Source organism: Mastigoproctus giganteus, chromosome 5, assembly GCF_048544385.1.
Source record: "Mastigoproctus giganteus isolate SK-2022 chromosome 5, ASM4854438v1, whole genome shotgun sequence".
NCBI lineage: Eukaryota > Metazoa > Arthropoda > Arachnida > Uropygi > Thelyphonidae > Mastigoproctus > Mastigoproctus giganteus.
The window spans coordinates 238,037,061-238,059,950 of record NC_143579.1 but is presented as its reverse complement, the minus strand read 5'-3'; the positions used below and the strand labels follow the sequence as shown (position 1 = coordinate 238,059,950).

Sequence of the window (22,890 nt, the reverse complement as noted above, 5' to 3'; positions counted from 1 at the left end):
GGGGGAGAAGACAGAGTGGTAATCAATGGACACTGCTCATCGTGGACTAATGTTATTAGTGGAGTCCCTCAGGGCTCAGTGTTGGGTCCATTATTGTTTTCTGTATTCATAAATGATATTGATGATGGTATATCAAGCTTAATGTCGAAGTTTGCAGACGATACAAAGGTAGGCAGGGTTGTCAAGGACACTACTGACACTATGCTGCTGCAACAGGATCTGGAAAGGTTGAGCAGATGGGCTGAGAGGTGGCAAATGAAGTTTAACATTGACAAATGTAAAGTACTACACATGGGAAACAGCAACCCCAGAGCAACGTATCAACTCTGTGGTACTACACTGACAGTGGTAGAGAATGAAAGGGACCTGGGGGTGGTTGTGCAGGCAGATATTAAGTTCTCTGAGCAGTGCAGACAGGCTGCAAGAGTAGCTCATGGTGTATTGTCAATGATATATAGGAATTTTTCTAGCAGGGATAAGGAGGTGATTATTCCCTTGTATAAGGCAATGGTCAGGCCACACCTAGAGTACTGTATACAGGTCTGGAGGCCTCATTTCAAGAAGGATGTAGAGCTGCTGGAACGAGTACAGAGAAGGACAACAAGATTAGTGAATGGAACAAAGGGGTGCTCTTACGAAGAAAGGCTTAAGTTTTGCAAATTACAGTGTCTGGAGACTAGGCACCAGTGAGGTGATCTCATAGAGGTGTATAAAGCATTGAATGGTTTGAGCATGCTAAATGCTGATGGGATTCTTCCTCTCGCTCAGAATAATCACCTGAGAGGGCATAAATTCAAATTGAGGAAAGACAGATGTAGGATAAACGTGCGGAAATTTGCCTTTAGCCAGCGAGTGGTTGGTTGGTGGAACAGACTTCCATCCCTTGTCGTGGAAGTTGATAGCCTAAATAAGTTTAAGGCTCAGCTGGACAGGTATTTTGAATGAACAGAGGGGTGAAGTGGAAGTGTTTTTTTTTTTTTTGGCTGATGCTGCATAAGCTTGCTTTCTTGCATCAAATGCCTCTACTAATGCTAAACTGTTTTACCCATCTCATGGACTTGCTGAAGGTAGGTACCTCACCTCCATATTCCCAGTAGTTACCACCTTTGCACTGTAACTACAGATGTAAACTCTTCATTAGGCTTTGACTACAATTGCTCAGTGAGCATTTTCTAGGCTGATGGATTGGACAGGGAGGGAGGACAAATTCTCTGGCCCTCTCACTCACCCCATGGACTTGTTTCTGTGGGGGTTGTGTTGAAGGATTTGCAACAGGTGTATTGTACACCTGTTGCAAATATGGATGAACTCTGCAAGTAAGTCACTGCAATTGCTTCTGTGATGCCTCAAGTGCTAGAAAACACGGTGTGAAATTGTAAACTGTTTGGACAACTTATGTGTTGCAAATGGTGCCCATGTGGAAACTTGACTGTGTGAGTTGGCCTTTCCATTGAGGGGGGGAGGGACTGTTTTCCAATATCTCTTGTAGTTCCTGTTATATAATAATTTGTAATGTGGTCAATTTATGGACACCCTGTATTTTATGCAAGGTTATCTTCACAGCAGGTAATTTTTTTGATGGCCATTCTCTTCAAATGGTTCTTATTGATATGCTTCATGCATTGCTTAATCTGGATATGCAATACTATACTTAAAGATTATGGCTTAGGGGTAGAGCAGTCCATTGCAGTGCCATGAACTGGCAACCATCTTTTTTCTCGTTTGAGTGGATGGAGGAAATTCTTGAATGTAAGCATTAGTAATTCATTCTGAAATGTTCTAAGCATTAAGTTCCTTTTTCTGTACTAAAATTATTTTTATTATTGAAAGTACAGTAACTTTAAACTCTAATAAATATGCATAAGTAATAGTTACGTATCTGATAAATTATTAATAGAAGTTCATATAATGAACTTTTTCCACATGAACTGTTGCACAGCAATTAGATTATAAAAGTAACTTCATTTCTCCTCCTCCTGTGTGTTCTTTCCAAACATTGTACTAGCCATATTCAAATTCCACAGCCACTTATACTTAAGTGGCTCCATGTCTCCAACAACCCTAAAGTGTCTGCACACCCTGTTTGTTGAAAAACATGATCAGCATTGTCTTGATCATGGACTTCTGTAAACTTTTTCTCATGGGCCTTGGTGATAATTTAAGTCCACTGCATGCTCTGACCCTTTATCTCTAGTTTGTACTGAAATACCCAATGCTCATCTCCGGTGACAATATGGTCAAGGAAACTAGGATTGTCTTGACAAGTTTGGATGAAGTCTGAGTGACGACACTCATCATTGCTTCTCATCTATGAGGCTGTGCGACACATTTTGCACAGACCTTCCTTTTCCCTAAAGCTTAATGCAGAATTTGATGAATTGTCTCTTTATTTATATGCAACTCATCAGCCATTGTTTTGATGGTTAAATGATCTCTTGTCACAATTTCCCGAACTTCTGTAACTCTGTCCTTATTTTAGGAGATTGATGGCTGTCCACTTCTTGGATAGCCACAAACATCCTCATGGCTGTCTTTGAACCACACATATCATTTGGACAAACTGGTATGGTTTAAAGTTTCATTACCATAAATAGTTTTTACTATTTCATACATTTCTGTTGCAGATTTTACCAATTTAAAGCAAAATTTGACATTTGTTCTTTGCACCATTGCAAAATTGTTACACAATGTTAAAGCCACTAACGAAACTGGTTGTTACTTGCAGCCAGTCTGTCTACTAGACAGTCTATGTACCATCATCTGTTGCAGGAAGTTCGAACTACAACATTCCCCCTCCATTTGTTTTCAAACTCATTGAACATGACTATAACAGTACCAGTCTGGGAACTTTATTGTGGCGTGAGCACGTGCAGTGTGCACATGCTCACACCACAACATAAAAATCAGCTTTCAAAGTTCTAATATAACTAAAACCATCTGTTCTGAATTTTGTCACTTGACTACTTGCTATCTCATGAGGACTAGTTAGTCCTTGAACGCTATCATAGCAGTGTCTTTCATCTTCAAACAAATGGCCAGTAACCTTTTTGCTAGGCCATCTGTTTGAAAGTAGTGGTAGCTAACCCATTACGAAGGCAAGTTAGTTCTGCTGTTAGAACTAAGACTGTTTAACTTCCAATACAGTTTAAATCCTGTTGACTAAAAAGTACAGGAGTTCTGCAAACTTAAGTTTCTCCAAGACCATATAGCTTTATTATAACTTTGATTTTGTCTCTGTGCTATCTTTTATTTAGTGTACTTCATAACAGCTCTGATTTGCAAAAGCAGTTTGCACTGGTGGCTGCTCATATAGTTTGTGCAAGCTGCTTGACCAGTTTGACATCACTTGACAACAGCTGTGAGGAAAGGAAAAGAAAATACTCCATGTGACTATATTGTACATTGCTGCTAGAAAAACATGATTTAAATCTGTGGTTAATTTCTTCCATAATCAGCAACTTGCTAACATAAAACAATAGATTTAATTTCACACAGCCAAGGCATTTTGCCACCATTGTAACTAGCCATACAGTTTGCCAGGTGCATGACTACAGTAGAGGAAAACAAGGGGCTTGAGAACACTCATTTGTGTTCCTATTGCACCATTTGCCACCATTATAACTAGCCATACAGTTTGTCAGGTGCATGACTATGGTAGAGGAAAACAAGGGGCTTTAGGTCATTCACTTGTGTTCTTATTCTATATTAACACTGTGAAAAAGACTTAATGAATGACTACGTGTTTTCTCTCCTATAGTTATAATGGTGCCAAAATGAACCAACCTATCAGTTTTTATTATGTGGGAGAAATTGATTGGATTTCCCCATGGTACATTAATAAAATCAGAACGTCATACACACTGCCAAAAAAAGATATGGACCTTTGTATTAAGACAGTCACAGATAGAATAAATGCAAATAGATTAAAAAAACTGGTGTGGGATTATAACATGTTGCCTCTGAGTATAAAGACTACAGGCTGTTCGACTTCAGTAATCTAAAGACGTAATGGGGAAAATGTGTGATTTATCAGACTTTGAAAAAGGTCTTATCTTGGGCCTCTCCTTAGGAGGAGCTGTGATTCAAGAAATGATAGACATATCTGGTTTCTCAAAAACATCTATCTCCAAGATTTTTAATGACTAGAAAGCAAATGGTTTTTCCACATCTCAGATGTGGAAAAAACCAATTGCTTAAAGATGTAAATGTGGCAGAAAAACAATACATCAAGAGCAAAGCTGTTGTATTCCAACTATATGGTAAAAATAGGTGTGCAGTAAATAAAATCTGAATTCAACTAAGCTGAGAACTGTCCTATTTCAATCATATCATGCACACACAGGAAATTGATAAAATTGGGCATTGGCAGTTGCCTGTCTATTCAGAGGACACTTTTCAGAAAAATAATAGAAATCTACTAGCAGTGGTGCCAGGAATGTTGTGATTGGACAGTAGAACAATGGAAGAAAGTCATGGTCGGATAAATCACTATAAATTTTGTTTTGCTCTGAAGGTGATATCATGGTATGGGGAATGTTTTGTTGGCATAGACTGGGTCTGTTGATACTTCTGACAGATCAGATGTTATCTAGGGAGTACCTGAATTTTGTATCAGATCTATTGCACCCCTGCAGTGTTACTTTTATCTCCAGGTGATGGCCATTTTGTGGATGACAATGCAACAGTACATTGTGCAAGGATGGTTTGGAGAATGACACAAATTTCCACCATCTACTCTGGCCTCCATGTTCACCTGATCTCAATCCTATTGAGAGTGTGTGGGATAAGCTGGAGAGAACTATTTGGCAGTGAAGTCCTCTTACTTTGTTGCAGCAACACAATATCTTGCTAGGTTACAGTTAGACAAAAATGCATTAAAACACTTTACAGAATCCATGCTACATGCTTGCTGTTATTTGAAACAAAGGCATCCTGCTTTGATACTACATAAATGTTCATACTTTTTTTGGCCAGTGTGTGTATAAATTGATAAAGATTATGCATACCTTTTTGTGATTCTTTTCTTAAGAATAGTTAATTTTTTTATTATTATTCTCCAAAGTGGAAGTATTCTTCCCCCTTGAATCACATTGTGTTATTCTACTGATTCCCTATTTGGCATGCATTTAAAATTGACTGTTGTAAGTTTATTTGTCCATGTGGTTTATAAAATATCTAATTAAACTTTTGCTTCAAGAAGTTTCAGTTGATGGATTGTTAAAATTATTAATTAGCTCAAAACTTTAGCAGACAAATCTGTCTCATAATAGTGTTACCATCTGGATGCAGGAAAACAAAAGTTGCTGTACTTAAATTCTTGTGGTTTCCATATACCACAGATTCAGTTTGCCTTTGTTTTTGGAGGTTCATCTGTCTAAGATGGATGGAAAAATTATCAAGAAAAATACTCATTTTATAATTATAGTACAGTATGGGATTAGACTTAGGGGCTTAGAGGGGAACAGGTATCCTGTGTGTTATCAGACACTCAGCCTAAAACACTGATGGATCCAATATCTCTCTATTACAGAAGATTTAGGAGAAGTCCGGTTGGCCTGCCTCCCTAAAATCCACTCGTGCACACCTTCTCAATGGTAAGCCCTGTTACGTCACTTAGGTGGCAACGAACGTGTAGAGTGGTTCTCTTCAAGACGCCTGGTCAGCGTGAAGAGGAAAAGACCAAACCCTCCAGCAATGAGCACAATACAAATGGCCCTCAGTCCCCAGCAGCTTTCACTCTCCCTCTTACGGCAGCGAGAGGATCAGAGTGGAAGCAGAGGGTGCTAAGAATCTCTGGGTACGACCAGGCTGCCATGCACGGAAATTGAACTTGGCATGTTATAACGTACGATCACTCATCGGTGAAGACAGGATATTAGAGCTGGAAAAGGAATTAGAAAATGTGAATTGGAATATCATCGGTTTGGCTGAAACAAGAAGAAGAAATGAATCACTTATAAGTTTATCAAGTGGAAATCTGCTGTACACCAATGGAAACAGTGAAAGGAGTGAAGGTGGAGTTGGGTTTCTGGTCCATAAAGATTTTAAAAACAACATTTTGGAATTCAAAAGTACATCACCAAGGGTGTCAAGACTAATACTCAAGATTTCTAAGAGGTACAAGCTAAAGATTATAATGATTTATGCACCAACATAGAGCCATGATGATGAAGAGGTTGAAGAAATGTACACTGAAATTGAGTCTTCTAGATGAGCAGAAAACCCACTACACTATTATTATGGGGGACTTCAATGCTAAGGTTGGAAAAAGGCAAAACAGCGCAGAAAGAGGAACTATAGGAAATTTTGGAATTGGTGAAAGAAATAAAAGTGAAAGACTTGTGGAATTTGCAGAATCTCAAGGAATGTCAGTAATGAACACTTTTTTCAAGAAAAGGGTGAACAGAAAGTGGACATGGAAGAGTCCAAATGGATTAACAACTAATGAAATTGACTTCATCCTCACTAACAGAAGATATATTGTGAATGATGTTACCGTCCTGAATAAGGTAAATGTTGGAAGTGATCACAGAATGGTAAGATGTACGCTTGATATAGATGTAGGAAAGGAAAGGAAAAAACTGACTCGAGTAAATAATACAAAGGTCTTTGAGATAACAGAGGAGGAGAAAAAGCAGTATGTACTGGAACTTAAGAACAAATTTGAGCTTCTGCAGACTGCTCAGGACCAAGATAGCGACGAGGAATATTACAACTTTCTGAAAGTGATAAAGCCCAAGAAACCTATAGGGAAACAGAAATCCAAAGAAGAAAAAATTAGTCAAGAAACACTTGTCATGATGAACCAAAGACGACAAATGAAGAGCAAGAAAAACACTGACAGGGAGAAAATTGAGTATACTGAGTTATGCAAAGCCATTAGAAAGAGACTCAGAGAGGACATAAGAAGATTTAACACAAGAAAAGTAGAACAAGCATTAAGGGAAAACAAAGGATTGAAATCAGCAGCCATGAGCAGTAATACAGAAAGACAAATGATACTGAAACTGAAGAATAGCGATGGTGTACTTATAAACAGCAGAGAAGGCATAATTCAAATAGCAGAAGACTACTATAGAGAATTATACAAGGAGCGAGGGAATGATACCAGCAGTGGGGAAGATGGATTGCAAAGTAGCAACACATACGACATACCCGATATTCTTCCTGATGAGGTAGGACATGCATTGAAGAAAATGAAGAATCGGAAAGCCCCGGGGGAAGATGAAGTTACTGTAGAGTTGTTAAAATTTGGAGGAAGAGACATAACACAAAAACTGGCAAAGCTCTTCACAAAGTGCATTAGAAAAGGTGTGATGCCTAAGCAGTGGAATAATGCAATCATAGTTTTGCTGCATAAGAAAGGAGATAAATTGGAAATTATAGACCAATTAGCTTGTTATCCCATATCTACAAGTTGTTCACAAGGGTCATTACTAACAGATTAGAAAGAATACTTGATGAGAATCAACCGAAAGAGCAAGCTGGCTTTAGGACAGGATTCTCAACTATAGATCACCTTCACGTAATATCACAGCTAATGGAGAAAGCAAATGAATATAAAACACCATTATGCCTGGCCTCCGTAGCCGAGTGGGCGGGAGTGCAGTAGCACACGGTCTTTGAGTAGACCGGGGTTCAAGCCCCTGAATACGGTCGATCTGCCAACCCGCACTAGACCAGCGTGGCAGATTATGGTCCATTTCCCTCAGCATGAATTGTTGAGGAGGCTTCCACCCTGCAGTGGGTTGATAATGGCTGCACTTTACTTTTTTTATGCCTGGCATTCGTGCATTATGAAAAGGTATTTGACTCCATACAGCATAAGGCAATGTTTCGGGCACTGGAAAGAGAAGGCATAGATACTCCATATATTATGATTTTGAAGAAAATATATGAGAGTGCTACATCCTTTATTAGACTAGACAAAGACAGTAGGAAATTTAAAATCGAGAAAGGAGTTCGACAAGGAGACACAATATCTCCGAAGCTATTTACTGCTGCCCTTGAGGAAGCTTTCAGAAGATTAGACTAGTCGCAGAAAGGAGTCAATGTGAACGGAGAGTACCTAAACCATTTACGATTTGCAGATGACATTGTGGTCATAAGCCACGATCCCAAAGAATTAGAGGAAAATCTTAATCAGTTATGCACAGTTAGTAAGGATTTTGGACTAAAGATGAATATGGCTAAAACAAAAGTAATGATGAACAAGTATGCCACGGAAAGGGAAATAATGATTGAAGGAGCAGTAATTGAAAAGGTGGAGTCATACTTATCTGGGACAAGTTATTAGCTGTAATAATGATAAATGGCTGGAAGTCAAGAGAAGAATAAATTTTGGATGGATAGCATTCAGGAAATTCAGTCACATACTGAAGAGCAATATCCCAGTTTGTCTGAAACGTAAAATAATGAATCAATGTATACTCCCCACCATGACTTATGGAAGTGAAACTTGGGCACTCACCAAAAGAATGGAAGAGAAGCTAAGAACTACACAGCGAAGAATGGAACGAATTATATTGGGAATCAGACTGTTAGATAAGAAGAGAAACACATGGATTAGGCAGCAAACTCAAGTAAAGGACATTCTTATCAAAACTAAAGAACTAAAATGGTCTTGGGCAGGACACATAGCTAGAAGACATGATGACAGATGGACTAAGAAAATAACAGAATGGTACCCAAGAGGAGCTAGAAGAAAACCTGGAAGACAAAGGCGGAGATGGATAGATGAAATTCATGAGTTTTTGAGTAGTAAATGGATGGCCAGTGCTCAAAACAGAAGGAACTGGAAAGTTGCTGGAGAGGCCTTCATCCTGCAGTGGATTGAAAATGGCTGATGATGATGATGGGATTAGACTGTTGCATTTTGGAATTGGAGCATTTTTTTTTTTTGGCTGATGCTGCATAAGCTTTTTCTTGCATCATATGCCTCTGCTAATGCTAATTAGGAAGGCACCTGGGATGGATGGGATCTATCCAGTTATATTAGAGGAGGCAGCAAAGGAAGTTGGCAGGCCCTTACCATAATTGTGAGGGCTTCCTTGGACACAGGGAAGGGCCCCATGGGCTGGAGATGTGCAAATGTGTTCCCATTTCACAAAGGGAGATCAAAGTGTGACATGGTAATTACAGACCTGTTAGTCTAATTTCTGTTCCAGGGAAAATAACCGAGTCGCTGGTTAAGGAAGTGATGCAGGATCATCTAGACAAGCTGCCGTTAGTTCAGACACAGCATTGGTTTGTTAAGGGTAAGTCTTGTCTGACAAATTTGATTGGATACTATTATCAGTCACAAAAGAACTGGATGCAAAGAATTATTTTGATATCATGTGGCCTCGATAATGCTCCCAGCATACATTATTATTAGCTATATGGTGCAAGGAAGCCTGAGGCTTATGCTGCACCGGCCAAAAAAAAAAAATCCTCGAGTTTCTCAGAGAGAGAGAGAGAGAGAGAGAGAGAGAGAGAGAGAGAGAGAGAGAGAGAGATGCAGTTCAAGACCCTGGGTGTGCCAAGCCCATATTCACAAGGTTTGAGCCCCTGGGGTTATACAGGAACTCCCTGACTTAAGTAATACTCAACTTACAGAAATTCGACTTTATGTAAGTTTTTGCCGGCAAGTGCCAACTTAAAAAAAAATCATGGAAACGTATTTTGCATCCCGTCGGAATAAATGGAGGTATCGTGAAAATATTGTAATGTGAATGCAATAACACGTTGTTATTGGATTCACATTACATAATTCTTTGTTTTTTTTTTTTGTAATTCGTTCGAAGTCCTCGGAAGTTAAATTTCACTATATTACTAAGATATTTATCTCTCTGAAAGTTCATTTTTATAATGGAAATTGCACTACACTTTCATCATTATTATATGTTCCCGTTATAAGAATCAATTTTGAATTCCTTTGTGATAATTTTCTAAAGCAAGTTTCTGGAGGTCACAACCAAAAAACAAACGATTTGCACTTTCTGGTTTATTGGGCTTTTCTGTGAGTGCATCCAATTATAAATGGGTAGTAAACTATCTTATTGCATTTGCAATAATACCGATAACTGCAATTGTGTGGGTTTTATAAAAGAGCATGTCAAAGGATCAATGCACTTAAGATGAACAAAAGTGATCACAAAACAACATTCAGGTGCTGTATTGAAGATGGAACAGCTGTTAATAATATGGATGGAAAATCAGATTCAGAAGGGAGTGCCCCTGATTCTAATGACCATTCAAGCAAAAGCAACAAGTATTTATACAGATATTAAGGATAAGTATGGCAAACCCCAAGCCAAGTTTGTGGCAAGCAACAGGTGGTTAAATAGGTTCAAGCTTTGTGCTGGTTTCTAAAACATTAAAGTATGCAGTGAAGTTGCCAGTGCTGGTTCTGCAGCTGCAGAAAAATTGTGATGTGTTGGAAAAAAATATTGATGAAGGCAGCAAATTTTAAACTTTTACGAAACTGCTCTGTATTTGAAAAAAATGCCAGACCCAACATACATTGCCATAGAGGAAAATACAATGCCAGGTTTCAAGGCATCAAAAGATAGGGCTACATTCTTGTTTGGGCGTAATGCTGTTTGAGATTACAGATTAAAACCACTGATTGTGTACCATTCTGGAAATCCTCGTGCATTTAAGGGGATTATTAAAGCCACCCTACCTGTGCATTTCCGATCAAACCAGAGAACACGGATAACAATATCTCTTTGAGGATTGGTTTAAATGCTGCTTCATTCCCGAGGTTGAAAAATATTGCAAAGACAATGACGTTCCTTTCAAGATTTTGCTTTAATTAGATAATGCTCCTGGACATCCTATGCATCTAAATGATTTCAATTCGAATGTGAGAGTCATATTTTTATGCCAAACACTACTTCGCTCACCCAACCTATGGATCAGGGTATTATTTCGAATTTAAAAGCATACTATTTATGCACAACATTTGCTCAGGCATTGTCTGCAGTTGACGATGAAAAAAAAAATGTACGTTAAGAGACTTTTGGAAATCTTACAATATTTACCACACCATCTTAAACATAAGGCCTGGGTGGAAATTACTAAAAGTTGTTTAAATGGCACATGGAAAAAAAATATGCCCATGGCACAAAGACTTCGAAGGGTTTGAAAAAGACTAATCATATGAAGAGATTACAGATAAGATAGTAAAGGTTGCAGAGCTACTTCAGCTGGAGGTTGATGCCAAAGACATGGAGGAATTAGAGGAAGAAGAGAAGGAATTATCTAACGAAGAACTTATTGACTTACAGGCATCAATAGTGAAAGAAGAAAATGCTGACGAAGCTCAAGATGAACTAAATGAGGAGCAGAGATGCTTCATCACGAGAGAGAGAGAGAGAGAGAGAGAGAGAGAGAGAGAGAGAGAGAGAGAGAGAGAGAGAGCAATGGCAATTTCGTGAAATTGGATCGGCGATGGTGACATTTCAGAAGATGGGATCCTGACAGCGAATTTTTCTTAAAAGTTAATATAGGGGAGAATGATATGCTTGCTTGCTACAAAGGAATCTAGGATGAAAAGAGAAAATCCACCATCCAATCATCCATTAATGTTCTTTTGTAAGGTTGAGCAGCCAACCCCTTCTAAATCTCCACAGCCGCCAACCTCTGCAGTGGTGTACTTATCAGCTGATGACAGATTCTGACAATGATGCTCGAGAGGTAAAACTTATTGACATTATGCCTGTCTCCTCTTGTTTTGTAATTTTATAATTTTTAAATTTTTTAAATTGCATGCTTTGTAATTTTTATCCTGTACATAAGATAAAAAATTGAATAAATAATTGTTTTACCTGTTCATCAAACCTTTTTGATTCAGTCAATTCAGCGAGCACAGTTGCGAGTGCTGCACAAGCATGGAGGAAATTCCGACTAGCATAGAGTTCTGCAGAATGCTACCCTTACGTTGGAGAGTTTCTGTACTTGGATTTTAGTGAAACCTTTGGTACTGTGTCACATGGAAGACTACTGTAAAAATTGAAGCAGTATGGCATTAAGGGCAAATTTCTACAATGGATAAAAGGATGGTTGAGTGGGAGAAGACAGAGTGGTTATCAATGGACACTGCTCTTCATGGACTAATGTTATTAGTGCAGTCCCCAGGGTTTGGTGTTGGGCCTATTGTTTTTGTTTTTTATCAATGATATTGATGAAGGTATATTAGGGTTAATGTCTAAGTTTGCAGATGATATGAAGGTTGGCAGGGTTGTTAATGACACTAATGATAGTATGCTACTGCAACAGGATCTCGAAAAGTAGATGGTGTCTTGTCAATGATATACAGGAATTTTGCTAGAAGGGATAAGGTGGTGATTGTCCCCTTGTATAAGGCAATGGTTAGACCACACTTTGAGTACTGTATACAGGTCTGACGGCCTCATTTTAGGAAAGATGTAGAGCTGCTGGAAAGAGTACAGAGAAGGGCAACAAGATTGGTGAGTGGAACAAAGAGTTGGTGTTACCAAGAAAGGCTAAAGTACTGCAAATTGTAGATTCTGGAGACTAGGCACCTGTGAGGTGATCTAATTGAGGTATATAAGGCCTTGAATGGATTGAGCAAGCTCAGTGCTAATGGGATTCTTCCTCTTGCTCAGATTACTCACCTAAGGGGGTATAAATTCAAATTGAGGAAAGATAATTGTTGAATATATGTGCAGAAATTTGCCTTTAGCCAGCAGTTGATAGTTGGAAGAAACTTCCATCTGTTGTAGTGGAGGTCAGCAACTTTAAGTTCAAGGCAGAACTAGACAAACATTTGGGGTGAAATGGGAAGGGTTGGTTTTTTTTTTTTTTTTGGCTGATGCTATATAAGCTTGCTTTCTTGCATCATATGCCTCTACTAATGCTAACAAGGAATTACAAAATTGCCATTCTGAAACTGCTGGCCTCATGTTGATAGCAGGTTGTTAATCCGGTGCTTATGATTCTTGTGACTTTTTGGTCCCCCCGCCTAATCTCTGCTTAATCTTATTGTTGAAAAGCCTTAGTCTGTGGCTCCCTTATTTTTTTGCTTTCTTTTAACTCAGCATAGCTAAATTTATTGATGTAAAAAAGCTTCCTTTATTTTTTTAAAATTCCTTCTTCTATAAAAGTTCCTATTACTTTATGAATAAATCAACTTTTTGTCATACTATAAATAGATGAGTGTAGTACACTGGTAAAACAAATTCCCTTTACAGCAATAGATTCCAAGGATTTGACATATACAACAATATACTGAATAATTCCAATAACAGTGTATACTGGATACCTTTGATCCCCTTTGTGAATTGGGGATACATTTGCATATCTTCAGCCATGGAGACCTCCAGTGATGAGTCCAAGGATACTCTTATAATTATGGCTAGGTGTGGCTACCCCACCTGTGTCCTAGATAGGTATGACCCACAGGCCCATGACCACGTAACAACAAGCAGGACCATGCGCAGTGATGATTCCTCCTCGACCGCCTTTATCAACAGATTTCTAGTCTTCTATCAACAGATTTCTAGTCTTAAAGGCTCCTGGGATAAAGTGCTTACAACTCAGGTGACATATATATATATATATATATATATATACTGTATATAGTCATTGAATTCTAGTGTTTTACTCCACTAAACAAGCTTGCAATAAAAGTGTAACCTTTGTATTTTCGTTAATGCATAAATCCAATCTAACATGTGATAATCATAAACTAGGATTCGTTCTATATTCACATATTCATTCCATAATTTTTAGTGTTTTTTTTTTTTCTTTTCCACCTTTTATAATCAGAACATGCTGTAATTACAGTTTACCTTATTTGTAGCATCAACGGCGAGTAACTGGTAGCTCTGTGACATCAACTCATTCTTCAAGGAGTATCACATCAAGGAGTGAGAAAACTGAAAAACAAAAAAGTACCACAAAGAAAAAATCATCTACATCATCGGATAGCAGTGAAGAACCTAAAAGTCCTCGAAATTCTAATGTTCCTTTAATAAAGTCTGAAGAGAAAGTTGTTCAGAAAAAGGAAGTCTCTCGAGAGGAGAAGAAAAAGTTATTGACAAAAACGGAAAGGATAACCACCCAGAAATATGAAAATGTGAATGGAGTTGGAAAACAAGGTGGAAGAGGCAAGGTATTGTAATAATAATATATAGAATTTAATCTTAAAAGGCTGTTTTTAATAATAATTGATAAATAGGCATTGTTTTGGGATACATTAATATATATTACAAAAAAACTTAAATTTCAGAGAATAATTTGGATTAATTCTAACATTTCTTAACCTAAGGGCTTTTTTGGTGGAAAAAAAATTAGAAATGTCCAAAACAGTGGGTAAAAAATTTTTTTTTTACCTTAAAAACCATTCTTTCTAATAATTGGCCCACTTTGAATCTTTTATTGGTCTCTTTGATTTATTAGAAATTTGGCATGATTACTTGAGTTAATTTAGTTTTTTAAAAATTCAGATTTTTTTTCAGTGTCACTATCTTTTAATAATGTGAAATTGCTTTGTACAGGGGATTCTCGTTATCTGAGGATAAATGGTTTCAGAAAATTCTGAAATGAATTAATTAAAATGGGGACCAAATTTTCATAATGTTTATGTACTTGTACATAGTAAAAAATGAAGGAACTGAAAAATGAATTATTTTATTAGACATTTTTATTATATGTTGCACAATGTAAGGTTAAGTAAAGTTTATTGAAGTTACACTATTTTTCAGTTGTACAAATAAAGAATGAATCCAGAGTTAGTGTTTTTTTTTTTTGCCATATTTTTTCAGATAAAATTGTCTTGTAGTATTTAATGTCTTTAGCTTTGCTCTTAACTTTTGTTGCAACAACAATCATGAAGAAGATCGTTCTCCTTGAGAACAATCTTCACGATCAAAAAAATATTCAAGTGCTTGTTTAATTTTCTCAAGGGAAAAAGCTTTAATTTTCAAATTTGTGGATAATGAGTACTCAGATATCCAGGACCCCTGTATGTCATTTTGATCTGTTGGAATACCAAAGCACAAAATACAAAAGTTTAAGTAGTTTAAAAGCCAGGAAAATATGCTAACATTACCTAAAATATACTTTCATATCAGTGGTTTACCCTCACTGGTTTTTGATTTTAGCCTGTTAATTTCTTTGACAATTGATAATGCTGTGTTAATTTCTCTTCCTCATTTAAATTTTTAGATTGATTATTGCCTTCATATACAGCTTTTACATTTTCGTGAAAATAAATCTGTTGTTCTAGGATCTGTTCTGTGCTGTGACCAATTTAAATTTATCATGAACCTTGATTTGTTTCTACTGCGTATTTCAGGAGGTTTTGGGAATTTCTACTAATAGTATTACAGTAGCCAAAGGGTATAAGGAAGCAAACTTGTGCATGACCTGTAAGAAAAAAGAAAAATCCCTAGTCATTTAATTCTCATTATCAGACATGGGGCTTAGAGAGGAACAGGTATCCTGTGTGTTATCAGACACTCAGCCTAAAACACTGATGGATCCGATATCTCTCTATTACAGAAGATTTAGAAGTCCGGTTGGCCTGCCTCCCTAAAATCCACTCATGCACACCTTCTCAATGGTAAGCCCTGTTACGTCACTTAGGTGGCAACGAACGTGTAGAGTGGTTCTCTTCAAGACGCCTGGTCAGCGTGAAGAGGAAAAGACCAAACCCTCCAGCATATGACAATACGACAAAACGAATGGCCCTCAGTCCCCAGTAGCTTTCACTCTCCCTCTTACGGCAGTGAGAGGATCAGAGTGGAAGCAGAGGGTGCTAAGAATCTCTGGGTATGACCAGGCTGCCATGCACGGAAACTGAACTTGGCCTGTTTATAACGTTAGATCACTCATCGGTGAAGACAGGATATTAGAGCTGGAAAAGGAATTAGAAAATGTGAATTGGAATATCATCGGTTTGGCTGAAACAAGAAGAAATGAATCACTTATAAGTTTATCAAGTGGAAATCTGCTGTACACCAATGGAAACAGTGAAAGGAGTGAAGGTGGAGTTGGGTTTCTGGTCCATAAAGATTTTAAAAACAACATTTTGGAATTCAAAAGTACATCACCAAGGGTGTCAAGACTAATACTCAAGATTTCTAAGAGGTACAAGCTAAAGGTTATAATGATTTATGCACCAACATCGAGCCATGATGATGAAGAGGTTGAAGAAATGTACACTGAAATCGAGTCTTCTAGATGAGCAGAAAACCCACTACAGTATTATTATGGGGGACTTCAATGCTAAGGTTGGAAAAAGACAAAACAGTGCAGAAAGGGGAACTATAGGAAATTTTGGAATTGGTGAAAGACTTGTGGAATTTGCAGAATCTCAAGGACTGTCAGTAATGAACCCTTTTTTCAAGAAAAGGGTGAACAGAAAGTGGACATGGAAGAGTCCAAATGGATTAACTATTAATGAAATCGACTTCATCCTCACTAACAGAAGATATATTGTGAATGATGTTACTGTCCTGAATAAGGTAAATGTTGGAAGTGATCACAGAATGGTAAGATGTACACTTGATAAAGGAAAGGAAAAAACTGACTCGAGTAAATAATACAAAGGTCTTTGAGATAACAGAAGAGGAGAAAAAGCAGTACTGGAACTTAAGAACAAGTTTGAGCTTCTGCAGACTGCTCAGGACCAAGATATTGACGAGGAATATTACAACTTTCTGAAAGTGATAAAGCCCAAGGGAAAAAGGGAAAATAACCTATAGGGAAAAAGAAATCCAAAGAAGAAAAAATTAGTCAAGAAACACTTATGATGAACCGAAGACGACAAATGAAAAGCAAGAAAAACACTGAGAGGGAGAGAATTGAGTATACTGAGTTATGCAAAGCCATTAGAAAGAGACTCAGAGAGGACATAAGAAGATTTAACACAAGAAAAGTAGAACAAGCATTAAGGGAAAACAAAGGATTTAAATCAGCAGTAATACAGAAAGACAAATGATACTGAAACTGAAGAATAGCGATGGTGTACTTATAAACAGCAGAGAAGGCATAATTCAAATAGCAGAAGACTACTATAGAGAATTATACAAGGAGCAGGGGAATGATGCCAGCAGTGGGGAAGATGCATTGCAAAGTAGCAACACATAGGACATACCTGATATTCTTCCTGATGAGGTAGAACATGCATTGAAGATTCAGAAAGCCCGGGGGAAGATGACGTTACTGTAGAGTTGTTAAAATTGGGAGGAAGAGACAACACAAAAACTGGCAAGGCTCTTCACAAAGTGCATTAGAAAAGGTGTGACACCTAAGCAGTGGAATAATGCAATCATAGTTTTGCTGCATAAGAAAGATAAATTGGAAATTATAGACCAATTAGCTTGTTATCCCACATCTACAAGTTGTTCACAAGGGTCATTACTAGCAGATTAGAAAGAATACTTGATGAGAATCAACCGAAAGAGCAAGCTGGCTTTAGGACAGGATTATCAACTATGGATCACCTTCATTAATATCACAGCTAATGGGGAAAGCAAATGAATAAAAAACACCATTATGCCTGGCATTTGTGGATTATGAAAAGGCATTTGACTCCATACAGCATAAGGCAATGTTTCGGGCACTGGAAAGACAAGGCATTGATACCCCATATATTATGATTTTGAAGGAAATATATGAGTGCTACCTCCTTTATTAGATTAGACTAGACAAAGACAGTAGGAAATTTAAAATTGAGAAAGGAGTTCGACAAGGAGACACAATATCTCCAAAGTTGTTTACTGCTGCCCTTGAGGAAGCTTTGAGAAGATTAGACTGGTCGCAGAAAGGAGTCAATGTGTATGGAGAGTACCTAAACCACTTACGATTTGCAGATGACATTGTGGTCATAAGCCACGATCCCAAAGAATTAGAGGAAAATCTTAATCAGTTATGCACAGTTAGTAAGGATTTTGGACTAAAGATGAATATGGCTAAAACAAAAGTAATGATGAACAAGTATGCCACGGAAAGGGAAATGATTGAAGGAGCAGTAATTGAAAAGGTGGAGTCATATTCTTATCTACGACAAGTTATTAGCTGTAATAATGATAAATGGCTGGAAGTCAAGAGAAGAATAAATTTTGGATGGATAGCATTCAGGAAATAGTCGCATACTGAAGAGCAATGTCCCAGTTTGTCTGAAACGTAAAATAATGAACCAATGTATACTCCCCACCATGACTTATGGAAGTGAAACTTGGGCACTCACCAAAAGAATGGAAGAGAAGCTGAGAACTACACAGCGAAGAATGGAACAAATTATACTGGGAATCAGACTGTTAGATAAGAAGAGAAACACAGGGATTAGGCAGCAAACTCAAGTATAGGACATTCTTATCAAAACTAAAGAACTAAAATGGTCTTGGGCAGGACACATAGCTCGAAGACATGATGACAGATGGACTAAGAAAATAACAGAATGGTATCCAAGAGGAGCTAGAAGAAAACCTGGAAGACAAAGGCAGAGATGGATAGATGAAATTCATGAGTTTGTAGGTAGTAAATGGATGGCCAGTGCTCAAAACAGAAGGAACTGGAAAGTTGCTGGAGAGGCCTTCATCCTGCAGTGGATTGAAAATGGCTGATGATGATGAATCAGACAGTGTCCATCCATTTTGCCTAATGCCAAACTCTCTTGGAAGATAATTTTAGTTTTTTTGCATCTACCCAGCCCATGATTTTACTTAAGGCTCTTGCCTATAATCCTTATACAATAACCTCAATGTGGAACCATGTCAGAACCTTTACTAAAATTCAAGTGATATCAGAGTAATTTCATGCATCAAAATGTTTTATGACCTTGTCTTAGTAATCAACTGTTTATCAGGCAAAACATCTTTCAAAACTTATTCTGTGATCTCTTTAGAATTTTTCTTTTTGAGATGGTGTGGTATTGTTCTTAACCACCGATTCCATTTGTGGTTAAGGACACAGAAGTTACTCTCCAGTCTATAGTTCTTTAATCATCATTCTATATGAATGGGAGACATTAATTCCAGTTCTAGCTGATTATCCCAGAATGTATAAAGATGGATACTAATTTTAATCCAGTCAAGTTTATTTAATTAGATTAAATCCAAGGAAACATAGATATAATCACCTAAAGAGACATACTTGTAACAAGTTTAAAACTTGACCAATTTCTTAACTGCTTTAATTAGTTAAAATTACCCAAACTTCTACCTCTGTCATTTAACTCTATTATTTGAATAATCTACTCCAAAGGCCAGATATTTACTGTTTCCCTTTTTAGTAAAATACCTCTCCCCCCCCCTGAAATATTTAGGTTACTTTTAAATATAACGGAAGTTAGGAATTTTTAACCTGGATTTAATCCAGTATGTAAGCAGTAAAGGCTTTGGTCAAGGTATTGTAACACTGCTGAATAATGATTTTTGTCATGGTGTAAAGCAAACAAGTAAGTAATTGGTATCAATCTTTGTCTACAAAAAAAAAAAAAAAAAAAAAAGTGCCTAATGGTTTTGTGCACTAGTGTACTTCCTCTTCTAGTATAACTGCATTATGCACACTCTGTCCATAGGCCTTTTCTTCACTCAGCCCCAGTATTTTTATTTTTTTATTTATTTATTATTTTTTTGTTAAACACTTCTATGAGATCAGCTTATTTTACAACAGTCACTCAGATTTCTAGCTTGAATATGCTTTCAGTTGTAAAGATTGTTGCAAGGTATGTGTTAAACTCATCTGCCACTTTGGTTGGTTTACACTGGTATATACCATTTTTGCTGACTGTAAACTGAGCAGTTTTATTCCCTACCTTTTTTTTTCTTATCTATCAGTTGCCAAAAAAAAAATGTCATTACATTTGATGTAGAGTACCCAATTAACATGCAATATATCAAGAATTATATATTCTAATGCAAGGGTGATTTAGGTTTTATGAAAGGTATTAGAATCTGTAGTACTTAATACAGTGCTAAGGTTTGAAGACTAAGAAGATGGACAATTTTGGGGAAATACATGGGAAGGCTGTTTTTCCAGAAAAGAGAATTAGAAGGGATAAATGAAGAAAAGTTTTCTGAGTTGGCAGTTGGATAGAATGGATGTTGACTGGTTGCAAAATATTTTCAGATAGGTTTTGAAGATGGTGAGAGAATTAGATGCTAATTTAGATGAACAATGCCCATGGAGTTAGATTTAGATCTATTGTCTCGGGGACGTGTTTTAGTTTATCATTGTGTTATTGTTAATGTAATTTCTTCTAATAAAGATAGTCAAAAAGGATTAACCTCATACCTGGAGGTAAAAATGTCACCAATAACTACTACCCTCCCATTTCCAGTTATAGGGCTTCTGCCAATGCTACATGTAAAACTAATGAACAGTAAGGCTGGAGATAAAAGATGTTAACATACTTAATAGTTAAAAAAAAAAAAAAAAAAGTTACAATATAATTGTGAAAGTTCATTTTCTGTGCTTGAATACTGCAGTGAATGAAGAGCAGGATAAAAGGTTTTGTCAAGATATCAAGACTATAGAAAAAAAACTTTAAAGGGAAAGTGAAATGAGGCAATGATGGCAAACTACTGTTGGTGTTTGAAAAGGAATTTTGTGTTGTGAGCGCACTAGTTTGAAACACCAACAGTAGTAAGTAAGTAAAAAAAGTCTTACAAAAAGTTATATCAAATCCCTGAAGTATTGAGGTATGGAGGTGGCTGAATACTTGTGTACATTAAAATTGTTCTTAGTACTATGTACTGAACAAACATTGTTTGCTGTGGATGGTACATTTTTTTATTTTGTGTAATAAAATTTACGTGATAGAGAAAAATCAATTGTCAATTTGGAATTGGCAACAAAATATTGTACAAGTTCATTTATTTGCATAAAAAAATTTTTTAAATGCATACCAGTGTTAATGTTTTGCCATTTAAATCTTGTATGGGTTTTGTCTGATTTGCTTCCTTTGATATTCTGATAATTTTATTCCCTATTTCTATTTCTTTTTGCTGCCTTCTTGTACCCTAACTTTTGCTCATCCTTAATTTGTATGTGAATTGGGGTTGTTGACAAAACAAATTTACATTCTTTGCCTTCCTTCTGCTGATACCTAATGTGCCAACTATGTACATTAAGTCTCAGCAGACAAAAGTGACTTTATATTGATACTTAAAACTCCATTTCAGAATGGAAATGAGGAATGTAGTGAAAGTGGTTAAAGAAAATTAAATACCAAATTTTTATTTTTTGCCTCTTTATAGTAAACTATAAAAACAGTTAAGATAAACAAAGGAACAGTTTAAGTTTATCGTGCATTGTTACTTATTTATAGCTTATTGTCTATAAGTCATAAACAAGCGAATAGTTTGTGTATTTTTGCTTTTTTATGGCTTCAGAGAGTTACTGTGTTTATTTATTTTATATTCATTCTTAAGGTGAATTGCTATTTTGGAATAATGCTTTAACCCTTTTAGCAGTATATATGTAGTGCTCAGTTTTTAGTGTGGGCACAGCAGAGTACTCGGATCTGTTTCATTTTAGCTGCAATTTCTAATGCTATTGTTTTTTATAAATTATCTTAATATTTCAATACATACAGATATGAAATTGTAATAACTACTAATAGATGGCAGCATGAAAATGGCTATGACAATCAGAGGAGGAGGAGGTAGCAATTGTGAGTTCGCTTGTATGAAATTGGCTATTTGTGATTAAGGAATTCAAAATGGTGAAATTGAATCAGGTGATAAATAGATGTAGAGGATATTGTGGCATGAAAAGTTTTTCAGAATTTCTTAAAATTGCAATTTGATTTTAATAATTTCATTGTAATATTGGCCAGTCAAGTCAATGTAAGAACAAATTAATATTGAAAAGTATTTTTCTACAAAGTTTTCATTTTTTACTAAACTTCAAAATTTCACAAAAAAGTCTACAGAGCCAGACCCCAGCAGAAAATTCAGTGCTCTTGGCAAACAATTTTTGGAAACTTACTGCTATAAGGGTTAAACATGCAAAAAAATCAATCTGTTCAAATTAAGTTCAAAAATTAAGTAAAGGTGTACAGAAAAAGATGCAACTGTGGTGATGGCATATTTCATTAAGCTTCATACAAAATTGTAGATAACTGGAATCACAGCAAGCATGTTGAGAGTTCATAATTGATATTCTGCTGCTCCTGGCAGAAGAATAGTAGTAAATAGGATGAGGTACAACCTGGAATAATATCTACTTATGATAATTGGCAAGCATATTAAATTTTGCATGCTAAACTTTGTGATAAAGGAAAATGTGAAATTATAGGACTATTTCTTGCACAATATTACCTTAATATTGCAAATCATATCTTAATGTTACAGGTGACCATTTCTGAAATCTGGCAGTTCTGGTGTATAATCAAATATAATTTTAGTTTTGTGTTATAATCTGCATGCATGGCTACAATAGTGATGACTACATTAGTAATGTCAGATGTGATAGTGATGTTATGATTAATTTTAGTATTCTTCACTATGTTGTTTTTCTGCATTATTGATTTTGTAAGAATTGGAGTATGGCATTAAAGAACAGATCACTGACTTTGGGGATGCACGATATATGCTCACTTTGGGAGGTATTAAAGGGGGAAATTGAAAAAAGTAAATTTTAAAAAAAATTAAAATAATGATATATTAAAATGAATAGTTGCTGTTATTTCTAGTTACATTATTCTTGCCTTTATTTAACTTTGTTATGCTTTTTTTTTAGCAATTTGTGTGTTCTAAATGTTCAGTAGAGGGATGTCAGTTTTAATCTAATATTTTCAACTTGTCATTAGTTCTGTTTATACAGATAATGTCTCTATTTTTAGCTTAGATTTGTCTAAGATATTTTTAGAATTTAAAAAAATATATTGTACTGATGTTAAGGGACAAAAGTATGAATTGCATAATT

General features: G+C 36.4%; 1 protein-coding gene across 16 annotated transcripts in view; it reads left to right on the top strand.

The window, feature by feature from the left end:
• LOC150086311 (uncharacterized) overlaps nucleotides 1-22,890 on the top strand; it is a 452,317-nt gene that overhangs the window by 175,467 nt on the left and 253,960 nt on the right. For all 16 annotated transcript variants that reach the window (XM_090374473.1, XM_090374476.1, XM_090374471.1 and 13 more), the window contains exon 3: nucleotides 13,811-14,122. In XM_090374473.1, coding sequence (XP_090230599.1) covers nucleotides 13,811-14,122 — 312 coding nt within the window. The remainder of the gene's footprint in view (nucleotides 1-13,810; nucleotides 14,123-22,890) is intronic.